Here is a 13,696-nt window from a genome sequence, read left to right on the forward strand (position 1 = left end):
CGCACCAAACGTTGACAGACGAACAGCGTTGTTTTTATCCATTTCTTTGAGTCATCGTGGATTTTCAGTTGACGATTAGTGCGTATTGCGAAGATTGACTTGTCAACAATTTGTAAACGATGCTTCTACCTGAAAAATAATTTTGCGCAGCTTGCACTTTTTGTAGACAACTTTCGCAGAAGTGTAACCAATTTTGGATGAAATGAGGGGGATACAGTGTTCTCAGAACACTCATTTTATGATATCCATCGTAGTTGTGAGATGCCTCTTAGTGACATTTGCATTGTGTGTTACTTCTTTGATCAGTTGTTGTTTTTCCGTGACGTATTTTACTCTCCACACTTCCAGTATAGAACTGTTTTTAGAATATTTATAAAGGCAGACCTTGAATTCTTGTCACGATCTGGATATTCTTCAGCATACAACCTCACAGCTGCTGTAATATTTTGGCGACATACGCCGTAAACGATTTCCACTTTTTCGACTGTCGTATACATTGCGAATGTCTCAGAAGCTTTACGAGGAAGTTATCTGACTGCTACAGCAGCATAACGCACACTGATAGGCTTCAGGTGCACAGGTAAATGAAACCATACCTGAGTAACGTGTTTGTTTCCATTGGTTATAATAGGGCAGATATTTATGGCACCTCTTCTCCTGACGGTGGGACAGTGGTTCGCGGTACTGTTATCTTTGTACTATTTGGTCGAGTCCCACACATGTTATGTTGTTGAAATTCTCTTAGAAGCTTCTTTCAAATGCCACAGAAAAAGTGTGTAGTCCCATTAGAAAGAACAAAGTCGGTGTCATAATTCGGCAACTAGAAACGATAAAAATTACTTGCGAACTCCAGGAACTTCACCATATTGTCTCCTATAAGTTGGTGAAAACCGTACCTCAAGGTATTTATTCCTTACGGAATATTTAGGGTCGGCTGTCTTCGCTGCCTCGCCTTGTATAACAACCTGTCGTGCTGTCTTGCAAGACCCGCACGTGAGTCAGATGTGTATCAATTTCGTGCTGCTAATTAATTCCTCTGCCAAAATATCTGAATGATTCCCCATCTTCGTTCTTAAAACACATGACATACTGCCATTTAAAATATTATAACATAACTGGATTATTACCGATGCATTGGTGTACTGTACGTGCAATACTGACATGTGTAGAATGACGTGTAGTTTGCCGAGCTAAACTGTTTACTCAACAAGACTCTCAAATCACGTTACAACCGTAAAAAAAGAAAAAAAACTTCCTTGATGACAACGATTGCCCTTAGCTGGTGTACGTGAAAAAATTACATGGTCCCAGCTGAGTATTTCATAAGCTGCAATACGCCAATCAGTAATCAAGAAAGAATATTGAAACTGTAGAGGTTACCAAAATGGTTCTTGTATCTCATCATCATTGCAGTATGATATCAGTAAACGATGTTATTACACTGTCATCAATACAATTTTTTGGGAACCTCTGCTTTTTACTGAATATTCAGTTTCCTTTCCCTGCACGATATAATCTCTGAAGCTTGAGCAATTTCTTATTCAAGGAAAGAAAATTGTACATCTTATATACATACCTCTTCCGATAAAGCACTGTTTCTGTCCACTACGAGAGTTCTCGCCTCAATAGTTTTCAGGAATTCTAAAAGTTCAGTTGAAGTCGTTCCGTTATATCCCAAAGTTTTGGCGTACCGTATTGCCCTGTCGCTTGGGTTTTTAGAGAATGCCCAAGGGTTTAACGCTGACCCGCTCATTGCTATAGCGTTCTTGAACAGTCCTGGCGAAAAGCGGAGACATATGATAAGTTTTAGCGATCACGAATAGCACAACTGTATTGTGAATTTTATAAGCAAATCTAATATCGTAATTTAAAAAGTACATGTGACTCTATTGATCTATATTACATTATTTGTAAATTAAAATACAACGTAAAGTATACGAAGATAGACATTTCCAACTGGAGCTCATTACACAACAAAATTCTTTTGGGTTTGTGACCTCTTCGTAACTGTAAAAACTGTAACCAGAGTTTCTATTAATGTTAGAGTCAGCATTCATTGGGTTGACATTAATTATTCGTTGATGTGTTACCTAATCAGAAAATGATTATACAGTGTGAAGTATTTCTTTCCAGAACATATGGGAATGTCTACAGGCACTCAGCTAAGAGTGCTCTGCTACAAATTTCGTTACATAAGTATTCGTCGTATCATGATCAAACTACTGTAGATTTTTGAGGAAGATTCCATGATGTGACATTTAAAAATAATACTGAGTACTGCGAGGACGGAACTCAGCTCTCGTCGTCCGGCCATCAAGATCCGGGAATTCTGTGAATTTCCGAGAGTATCTGGTGTGAGTGCTACAGTCCTTGCTGCAACTAGTGCTCCACCTCTTTTCAGATCCGCACTGAGTAAAGGTGAAAGTATTAAGTTACGTCCTTCCTTAATTTCAATGATTACACTAATGTTTCTATTCATACCTCTGCAATAATACAACGACATATTTTTACCTAACGTTAATGCAAACACAAATACTCAATCTATGATGCGAAATGGTTTGGCCAGTACTGCTCACGGAAACAAGAAGATAACGGAAGAGTACTCCACCTTCACTCACTGGAGCTGCTAGCTCATTTAATTTTAATAGGAATAATCCTAAGGTTTCAGGACATCGTGACCATTCTTCCATGCTCACCGCTTCAGTGTCCATTTTTGGTAGAATGTCGTCAGTAAACCAACGGATTGCTTGCAATAAAGCGTCACCTTTTGAGAGGCAACTGGTGGCCAAGGAATGCTTCTTGTGCTATACAGGTCCAAAACGATATAATCTAATGCTATAGTCTTTGTGGAGAACTCGCGATCATTAGGCGGAGAGTGAAGGATGTTCAGCTACGTATGGAAACCCTCCAGCCCAGATTTCTATTCTGCAGAGATTCGTTGTGGTCTCCTGAAATAACACTATAAAAATTGATTCTGAGATAAGTTGACTTTTTGGTCAACCCCTTTATACAATGCCACGGACGCTAGACAGAGATGGGACGCTGCAGAATAACACCCGTCACTTCACCACACTACAATATGTGCTCAAATGTATTTGGACACCTGTTAGTGGACACTAATACGGGGTGTGCCCACCGCTCGCCTTTATGACGGGTTGAACTCTGCTGGGGAGAACGTCAACGAGTTGTCTTAATATCGGGTGATCAAAAAGTCAGTATAAATTTGAAAACTTAATAAACCACGGAATAGTGTAGACAGAGAGGTAAAAATTGACACACATGCTTGGAATGACATGGGGTTTTATTAGAACAAAAAAAAAAAAAAAACAAATATTGCTAGACGCGTGAAAGATCTCTTACGCGCGTCGTTTGGTGATGATCGTGTGCTCAGCCGCCACTTTCGTCGTGCTTGGCCTCCCAGGTCCCCAGACCTCAGTCAGTGCGTTTATTGATTTTGGGGTTACCTGAAGTCGCAAGTATATCGTGATCGACCGACATCTCTAGGGATGCTGAAAGACAACATCCGATGCCAATGCCTCACCATAACTCTGGACATGCATTACAGTGCTGTTCACAACATTATTCCTCGACTACAGCTATTGTTGAGGAATGATGGTGGACATATTGAGCATTTCCTGTAAAGAACATCATCTTTGCTTTGTCTTACTTTGTTATGCTAATTATTGCTATTCTGATCAGATGAAGTGCCATCCGTCGGACATTTTTTGAACGTTTGTATTTTTTTTTGGTTCTAATAAAACCCCATGTCATTCCAAGCATGTGTGTCAATTTTTACCTCTCTCTACATTATTCCGGGATTTATTCAGTTTTCAAATTTATACTGACTTTTTGATCACCCGGTACATCTGAGGAAGTCACTGATTTAGTTTTAATAATGCAGTTTTAGTGTACTACAACCTTAAGAATATGTTGCATAAATACAGTATCACAAATTTTGTAAACTTTATTCCCGTCTGTTCTTGCTTCATGGACTGGCGTCGTTGCCAAAGACAGAAATAGTTATATGTGGATTTTCAGTCATCCCTTGAAACCCATACTGTCCGTTAAAAAGACGGCAGATTAGATTAACGCAACAGAGTTGGATTACCTTTGCTCATGGGAGAGAGGAGGTGGTACTGAACGGACGCGCTTCCGGCACTTCCACCGAGTATGGTAACCCGCTGTGGGTCGCCGCCGAACACCGCTATATTTCTTTGCACCCAGCGAAGGGCCTCTACTTGGTCCTTGAGACCCATGTTTCCAGGAACGACTTCATCACCAGTGCTTAAGAAACCTACGAAAAGAATACATCGTTTTCATCGCACGTTGTAAAATATTTAGTTAAACATACATTGAATTCATGAGTTGGTAATATATGGTTAGTGAGAGTTATCAATTATTTAAGGTTTTTTTTTGCCTTCATCAAGCTGAACTGTGTTATTAAGAACCAATATATCCACATACCTGTGTGAAACGAAAATATTGCAACAGACTGTGTTTATATCTGTTGGTGGATCTTATGTTGCATGATGTGATGAGAGACATAAGTACTTCTCTAACATGAATCAAGTAATTTTTAATATTTCATAAGTACATTCATTGTGACACATGTTGCCAAACATAGATATATTAACGTGTGATTCATATTTTGTACAAGCTATTGCCTGCAGCTGCACTTACTTATCAGTAGTTTTGTTATGACGTGTATTGGTGAGCAAGTAAGTTGTTGCACGTGCAACAACGTCAGCTGCCTTCACATGTCTGCCTGTTCGCGTAAGCATAGCTGGTGGCACATGCTGCCCGCTCACCCCAATGCACGATCATGTGGCACGTGCAGAGTCACTTGTGACCGCTTCCAAGGGGTGCGTGTACAGAGGAGCGTGGGTAGGACTGAGCATCTACGTATTGTGCTATTGAAGGAGCCATACAATATACAATGTGTACATTATGCAACAAATTTAATAATTTTTTAACATGGTTTGTGATTAAAAACAGATGTCCCTTCCGTACTTCGCCGTCTTAGGGGTTGATTTTTTTTACGTTCTAAAATAACCTGTGTTCTTCTTCAGGTTTCAGGCTATCTCCATGCCAAATTTCATCGAGATCGGTCCAGTGGTGTAGTCATGAAAATGTAACAGACAGATCTAGTTTTGGTTTTGTAAAACTTCAAATAACTATATCTTTCTTTCTATGATTCAGTTTTGATGAAGTAAAACTTGCATGTTACCCCAATCTACGCACGAGTTTCCTGTGTAACTTTGGAGATTAGCGTGTTCAAACAGGCAGACAAGACAGTTTTAGATAAATCTTTAAATCATGATATCTTTTTTCGGATTAGATTTTGATGAAATAAAGCCCGTATGGTGCCCCAGGCTATGCTTAAGTTTCCTCATAAAAATTCGCCTAATAATTTCGGCGATTAGCGTGTTCAGTCAAACAGACAACACAACAATTTTAGATAAAATTTTAAATCACGATATCTTTTGTTCGTGGTCCGATCTGGATTAAATAGGGCTTATACGTTGCCGCAACCTAAGTTCAAGTTACCTGTGAAAACCCCGTGAAAATTAGTGCAGTACTTTCAGGGATTAGGGTGTTCAAACAGACTGACCGACACTACGGTGTTACAGTTTTACTACCGCTATAGATTGAGTGTAGTATAGCAGAGTAATGAGAGTGATTACTATGCTACAAATAAATATAACTGTAATTTTCATTGTGAGGATGATAGTAAGACAGATACATATACAGGGCGTTTGGGGAGGAAAGGTCAATATTTTAAACCGTGAAAGTATAAGCAATTCTGAACAAAAAATGTTATATGAACATAGGTCCGCTCATGCTTCGTTAGGGAGGTATGGGTATTGAAAGGAACTTTAATTCTATAAAACTGAAGTGCACAACGTGAACGTATGCGCAGTACAGGTGGACCGTAACGCGATTTTCTTGCAAACACTGCACGGGTACACGCCATGTTTACTCTATGCATTCTACCACATATTATGGTCACGTGACGTACGTAGTACAATCACTCCGTTGTTTGCGCAGTTGTGCCGTGTAAGCCGCATTGTGTAGTGTATCGGCGACGGGTCCGTTAGCTGTGTAATGTATGATGTTAACTGTGTTCGTACAAGTGCTGCTAACAATGCCACATGTCTACAGTAATGAGTAATACGCAGATACGGTGCATGTTTATAGCTTCTGCGACATTAGTGCTACCGCTGCAAGAGAAGACCGCTGTAAGAGAAGAATACCACAAGCCCTTTACGACTCGACTGTTACCTGATCACAGGGTGTTTACCAAAGTGTTTATCACTTTGCGTGCAACACGCTCTCTTCCAAGTAGACATTTTTCGTCCGAGCGCTCACGTCAACAAACTTTGCAAGAACAGGAAGAAATTATCGTAAGTGTTGAGCGAAGTCCCAGTACGAGCATACGAAGAATGTCCCTGCTTATGAATGTTCCACAGACACGTGTACGGGAAACAAAACATGCGGAAAACCTGTATCCATCTCGCATACAGCGTCTCCAAAATCTCCGTGTTGGCGACAATGCCCACGACTTCAATTCTGTCACTGGGTAATTGAGAATAGTCATTTGCTTCCATGCATACCATTATCTGACGAAGCCCAGTTTTCACGACATGGAATAAAAAACACCTCAATAATCATCTATGGTCACTGGAAAATACAAACGATTCAGTGGATAGCAATTTCCAACTTCGTTTTGCCGTAAATATTTAGCGTCGCATGATCGGTAACCTTTTGATAGGTCCATTTATTATCAATCAGCGATTGACGCAAGAGAGGCACCTGCATTTTTTAAAAATTCGTTTGTGGAACTATTGGAAGACGTTCATTTAGCCAAGTGAACTGGAGTGTACTTTTAACATGACGGTGCCCCTGCACATGTTACCAATCGAACCACCCTAATCGCTGGATTGGCCGTGGCGATGCTATTAACTGGTCTCCCAAGATCACCTGACCTTACACGTTTAGATTTATGTTTGTGGGGTTGGATGAAATCAGAGGTGCACAAAGTGAAGGTAAATACACGTGATGAAGTGCTTCGTCGCCTCACGGACCCTGCGTAATTGATTAAGAACCAACCACAGGCAACTGAACAAGCAACGCAACATTTTATCGCTAGAGCGCAAAAGTGCATTGACGTTCATGCTAAGATATTCGAACCTGTTCTGTGAGCTGTACAACATCTGTGTGATAAGTGTTAAAGTCGTTTGTAAATGTAACATTCATGTTGTAATGCATTATGTACTAAATGCAAAGTAAATAAACATTATGTACAAATGTGTAACATAATTTTACTTCTCTGTAACATTGTATTCAAGAAAATCACGTTACGGTCCAGTTATAATGGGATACGTCCACGTTGTGCACATCAATTTTGTAGAATTAAAGTTCATTTCAATACCCATACCTTCCTAACGAAGCATTTGCGGACCTATGTTCACATAACATTTTTTGTTCAGAATTACTTACACTATCCCTCGGTAAAATATTGGCCGTTCCTCCCCGAACATCCTGTATAGGTAGATAGATTTAGTTACTGGGTGTTGGTAGTAGTAGATATGGAGGGATAGTAAAGATACAGATAGAATAGCATTTCTAGAAGAACATTGTGAAGTGGTGGAATACAGGTAATTAAGAATCGGGAGAAGTAAGATAGCGTGTGTGACTGTAAAGTATGAGTAAAACGGAAAAGAAGGGGTAATGAAGAATTATGTGTCGATCAACAAAGAGCTGTGGCTTCTATAGAGAAATATCTTGGATAACGTAATTAAATTGCACATTCTTAAGTGAAACATAGTACTAGTGTATCTCGCTCCAAAAGCGGACAGGGATAACGGAGTAAATGTTTGAGGTCGCTTTCATTTTGCAGATGAAAACAATCTGTGTACAAGATGTAGCGCTGTTACTACTTTATTGGTATTACTAGCGTCTCTACCACAGTTATTGAAGAAGCCATAAAGAGCCTGGAGGCGCTAAGTCATCAACAAGCCAATTTCAGCAACAGGTCTGTTAACGCACTGCAAGGCAGGCCAAACCGAGTAGATGCAGCGGAAAGACGGTAGTCTTGCAGGTCAGGCCAACAAATGAGCTTCTAACTCGTGGTGGTCGAGCAATTCTAGGCGCTTCAGTCAGGAACCGCGTGACTGCTACGGTCGCAGGTTCGAATCCTGCCTCGGGCATGGATGTGTGTGATGTCCTTAAGTTTAAGTCGTTCTAAGTCTGGGGGACTGATCGGCTCAGATGTTAAGTCCCACAGCGCTTAGAGCCATTTGAACCATTTAACTCCTACAAATAAACATAAATTTTAGCAGAGGTATTCGAAATCCAGCAACACTTGATACAACGACAGGGCTAGGTTGCGCGCCGGATAGATAGGGTTAGCAAATAGTCACCACAATTGTGGGCCTCTGTCACCACCGGACCAACTTCTAACGCTAAGCCGTCCTCCCAGGACTGGTTCAAATGGCTCTGAGCACTATGGGACTTCTATGGTCATCAGTCCCATAGAACGTAGAACTACTTAAACCTAACTAACCTAAGGATATCACACAACACCCAGTCACCTCCCAGGACTTGGCGCCTTTCTACTGGTGGGCCGCCCCAGGGTCACTCCACCAGGAGCCAGACTTCTGCCTTGAAAGGCAGCAGATCGAGACCGGGGCGGTACAGCCACCCTTCCTACTATGCCGCTGCAGACGTCCTGGCACCATACGCCTTCGCTCGCAGGGGCGAGTTTCACATCCGGAGGCTGCCATCCCTTGCGAGTACACAGTACAGTCACATTAATATGACCACCGGCTATATTTGACGTCAACGTGCAATTACGACTCACAGAAGGCACATGGCAGCACAAACAGTGATGGGTGTAAGAAGAGTTGGAGGGGGGGGGGGGGGGGGGAGCGCTGGCCCCGAGACGGACGGTCTATTGTCGATTGTCTATTGCTAGCCTTTCGTGGAGTTTATAGCGGAGCCATTGCAGTGTGATATTTGCTGTTGTATTCGATTAGGCTCAGTACACGGATTACTCTTGGATATTACTTGGACTTGTATTGCTGGTGCACGTTTCGTCAGAAATAAAGATAAGTTATCTCTTCATTCTAGCTGGCGCAATTCTTGTCATTAATTATTTTTCGGCCAACAGACATAGCTAAATGCTGGTCACTACCCACGCTTTATACAATTTGTGGTGGCTGCCCCAAAAGTACCGCCGAGGACCTTGGGTTTGGGAGCCGTCACAAAACAGTGTTTCGAAGAGCACCATGACAAGTTTATCGTACTCCCGTGGACACCAAACTCCTAGAATTTAAGAAGTGTAATTTTTTAATATTACAAGTTGTGATTTAGTTGTAGTTCGATTGTAACCGATAATGTAATTTGGATCACTATGTGAAACTCTCTTCTGTCCTTTACATTTCTGCAATTATTACTTGTAATGTTAACTGACAATCACAATTTCATTGATACAGCTGGTTTTTACACTGAGTTCTGTGACGAACATTTCATGTGTAATATCTTCACTGGAGTCTTTCAGCACGATAGTTATTATATAACGATGTAAACTACAAACAGGTCCCAAAGAGGAAAAAGAAACATAGAAAACCAATAGTTTTCGTCCAGAAACACATCACTTGCACGTTACAAGTACAAAGGTTTAAGACACGGCAAACAACTATCCTGTGAGTCCTGGCTGAGAAAAGCGATACTAATTTTCTGCGAATGCGCTGTTTGTTTCGTAACCAACTAATTAACTTATAAAACCAATCCTAGTCATAGTGGACGAGAAAAAATCCGGTATGTAAAGTGACGCTCTGTTTGTACTTTAGTATTGTAGATTTCCTTCCTATTTCATTATCACATATTTTAACACATGTCGTAAATATGCAATATCTTACTTTTCAAGCACTCACCGTGACAGCCCTCATATTAGAGAATGGGCAGCAATCAGGGATGGTACGTGCATTTAGGGCGTGGTAATATCCACAGGGACTCCATGTGACATCCTTCTTTTTTACCAGATTCAGTAGTGATGTTCATAGGCTACCCAATCTGCGTGCGATGCCAGTTTGCATCTCTTCAGATTCTGTTTTTGCTAGCCGGCCGGTGTGGCCGAGCGGTTCTAGGCGCTTCAGTCTGGAGCCGCGCGACCGCTACGGTCGCAGGTTCGAATCCTGCCTCGGGCATGGATGTGTGTGATGTCCTTAGGTTAGTTAGGTTTAACTATTGAATTCTAGGGGACTGATGACCTCAGATGTTAAGTCCCATAGTGCTCAGAGCCATTTGCCATTTTTTTGGTTTTGCTGCGGAAAACTGTCGGATTCTAACCTCCAAGGCTGTTGAAAGACTGGCTGTCCAGGTGTCGTATTCGTACGGTGCACGGTGCTATGCGGCATTTTTTATAATTGGCCACCAGCTTCATGGCGGGTTGCTGGTATAATCGAGATATGGGGTCGGTTGTTAGTCTTGGTAGGGCATCTGTGATCAATTCACTGCCCATCTGAACCTGTGCTGTACTGAGATTTATCTCCAAAACTTTGGTCATGAATAAAATCTGCTCCAGATACCGTTTCAACGACGTTCTTCAGGACAGTCTACTGATATTCAAGTCAACTATCACTTCACGATCACCGAACGTTGTTATAGGTTAACTGTGCCGTAAGGTGGAGAGGAGTGGCTGCCATTACGCCCTCGCCCTGCCTAAATGTTAATGTACTTATGTCTGAACCCGAATCGATCAGACAGCAACGGTCTACTTTCTCGTCTTGTACATTGTAAGCAAACACGACTAGTTTGCTGCGTGTGTGGTTGGGCTGTCGTTAATTACTCTCTCTTGATTAATTACGGTTATATGCATCATGTTGCTTTAACGGTCCGTTTCGTTTCCTTTATTTATAATTTGGCACTCCCATGGCCGCATGGGAGTTCGTGGCCAGGTGCGCATATTGCAGACCGCTAGGGCAGTTTGGGTAAGCGCACGGACCGTGAATCTTGTGGCCTGCTCACCAAAACGCATGTGATACCAGCATGACTGGGTCGTGTTGCTTCACTTGTGCCATTTATCCGTCTGCTTTATTAGCCCAAGCATTGTGGAGAAGTGCTTGCAATAAGGTCGTATAGGAAATTAAATTCTAAGCAGAGTTTCTTTTCCATGTAACGCAATTCAAGATGGCGAAAGTGGCCAAAAATCCACAAATTTTCAGAAAAAAGTTTTTTTGAAATAAGCAAGAACTTATAGCTCCGATCGGGAAATCTTAAATTAGAAAGTTGTAGGGCTTTAAAAAAAATCATCGCTTTCCTTTTTGTAAGAGTCGATGTTTTCTTACGTTTCGAAATAGATCGAAAAAACCCTTACAAGTCGGTTTCGCTGTAACCTGATAACATAAACGTTCCCATACTTTATATTTACTGTACGTATACTCCACAGTAAGTCAAAACTAATTGTTTGAAAAATTAAAAAAAATATTGTTGCTCGAGATACATCGGACTTTCTTTTTTAAAAAAGGCGCTCTGGATATTTGGATAGATCTTCTCAGCCGATGGCCGTACACTAATGGTATTAGGCTTATTTTCTTCGCAAAGGATTGTGCTACCATCCTATCAAAAATTTTTACGATTTTATTACTTGCAAGGAGCAAAAAATTAGTTCCAAACACTTGCGCTTTTGTTGGGTGTGTTTTTTCAAGCTAACTATTTCAATTTTTATTTTATCAAAAGAATTCTTAATAAAAGAAATTCCTGCCGTTTAATCACGGCACAGTGTTTTTCTACGACGTTCGGGAACCGACATAACTTCCATTTTTGAAAATAATATACTGGACGTAATTAACGTTTAACTGTGATGATGGAGGTTAATATTGAGAATTTCTATATTCTTGCTTCTTTTAACATACTTTTTTAAAAAATGTGGAATAGGAAGAACAAGAAAATGTATCAGAAGACTATCCAGGAAAGAAAAGAAGGCTTTCATCCGGTAAATAATTTTATCATATAGAACACATGTATTTTTAAATATTTGCGTAAATAAATAAAGTTCCTTAAGTGTATGCTGATATCCATGTCTCCGCTATATCCTTTAGTTCTGCAAGGTTCGCAGGTGAGCTTCTGTAAAGTTTGGAAGGTAGGAGACGAGGTACTGGCAGAAGTAAAGCTGTGAGGACGGGGCGTGAGTAGTGCTTGGGTAGCTCTTATGGTAGAGTACTTGCCCGCGAAAGACATAAGCCTCGGTCCGGGGCACAGTTTTAACCTGCCAGGAAGTTTCTGTATTTATTTATTTTTGTACCAAAAATAATTGACTGAAGTAATGAAGTAAGTGTTAAAGAAACCAGCAGCAAGTATAACACAAGTATCATTAATGAAGCAAAAACATTTAAGGTGTTCCATGAAAACATTGTTGTAATAACACAAAATTAAATAAAAATTAAATATTTCCAGGACTATTTTGCTTGTACACCGAAAGTGACTGTAACATTCATGCTTGGATCGTCTAGGCACCCTGAAGTAAGCATAAAAGGATTTTTGTAAGTGGTTCAGAATCTGAGAGTATGTGACTGCGGCCGTTTAGCATGTTTCCACAGCGAGCGCCTGCCGATCCCCCCTTCCGCCGCTTGCCCCAGCCCCAGATGAAGCAAAAATGTTCAAATGTTTGTGAAATCTTATGGGACTTAACTGCTAAGGTCATCAGTCCCTAAGCTTACACACTAATTAACCTAAATTATCCTAAGGATAAACACTCACACCCATGCCCGAGGGAGGACTCGAACCTCCGCCGGGACTAGCCGCACAGTCCATGACTGCAGCGCCTTATACCGCTCAGCCCAGATGAAGCACTCCGCGCTTGCACGCTTCACTCTACTACTCAAATACTTAACACGTTCGCTGCGGCTGACGCTTATAAGCGTTTCCGCGATCAACACGCCAGAGCGGCTGACGCTCATAAGCGTTTCCGCGATCAACACGCCAGAGCGGCTGACGCTCATAAGCGTTGCCGCGATCAGCAAGCCAGTGCGGGTAACACTTATAAGCGGTGCGCTCGCTAGCTGAGTTCTCACTAGGGGAGGTCGCCAACTGGGACACGCCGATTTCGTCCGAATTGTTTCTAGAAAGAGGTGGGACTCCACATAACGTGCCCGAAATATTTCGCCTGAGTTGGCCATAGGAAAGGAGAACATGCTCTCGAAAGTTGTTCCGATAGCACTATAGGAGGCTATACCCTATTTAGCGCTCTGTTCGTCGTTATTGGCGTAGAGTAATGGTCAAGCGCATTGCTCACGAAACAGGCGACTTGGGATCAATCCCAGGTCCGTCCTGATTTTTTTTTCTCATTTTTATTTTACTTCGTATCTTCAGAGTGTTCGGTTATTTACGGTAGATGTATATTTCTATCGTCAAGTCAAAAATCTAATTAAAAGATTACAAAGTGCCCCTGAATAACTCCAACAACAGCGAGAGGTATCATCAAGAGAAGATGCAATTAAAATACATTCGACCGTGCTGCATCAATTCAGTGCTCTTGTGGACACCCCTATGATCTAGTACGCTTGGTTTGCATCCAAACTATTAGAGGAAACACCTTAGTTTTAAAACTTGAATTAAGTGTGCTTTCCAATGAAGCATGTTGCAGAGAAATGTAACTGCTCAAACAATGCCTTCATAAAATGTGCCTAGAGTG

General features: G+C 41.3%; 1 protein-coding gene across 1 annotated transcript in view; it reads right to left on the reverse strand.

The window, feature by feature from the left end:
- Positions 1–1,023: 1,023 nt before the first annotated feature.
- LOC124776129 (venom carboxylesterase-6-like) overlaps positions 1,024–13,696 on the reverse strand; it is a 102,385-nt gene continuing 89,712 nt past the window's right edge. Inside the window, exons 5-7 of the mRNA XM_047251002.1 lie at positions 4,109–4,294; positions 1,577–1,776; positions 1,024–1,071 (exon numbers count right to left, since the gene is read on the reverse strand). Of these exons, the coding sequence (XP_047106958.1) occupies positions 1,024–1,071; positions 1,577–1,776; positions 4,109–4,294 (434 nt within the window). The remainder of the gene's footprint in view (positions 1,072–1,576; positions 1,777–4,108; positions 4,295–13,696) is intronic.

This window comes from Schistocerca piceifrons, chromosome 1, assembly GCF_021461385.2.
Source record: "Schistocerca piceifrons isolate TAMUIC-IGC-003096 chromosome 1, iqSchPice1.1, whole genome shotgun sequence".
Lineage (NCBI taxonomy): Eukaryota > Metazoa > Arthropoda > Insecta > Orthoptera > Acrididae > Schistocerca > Schistocerca piceifrons.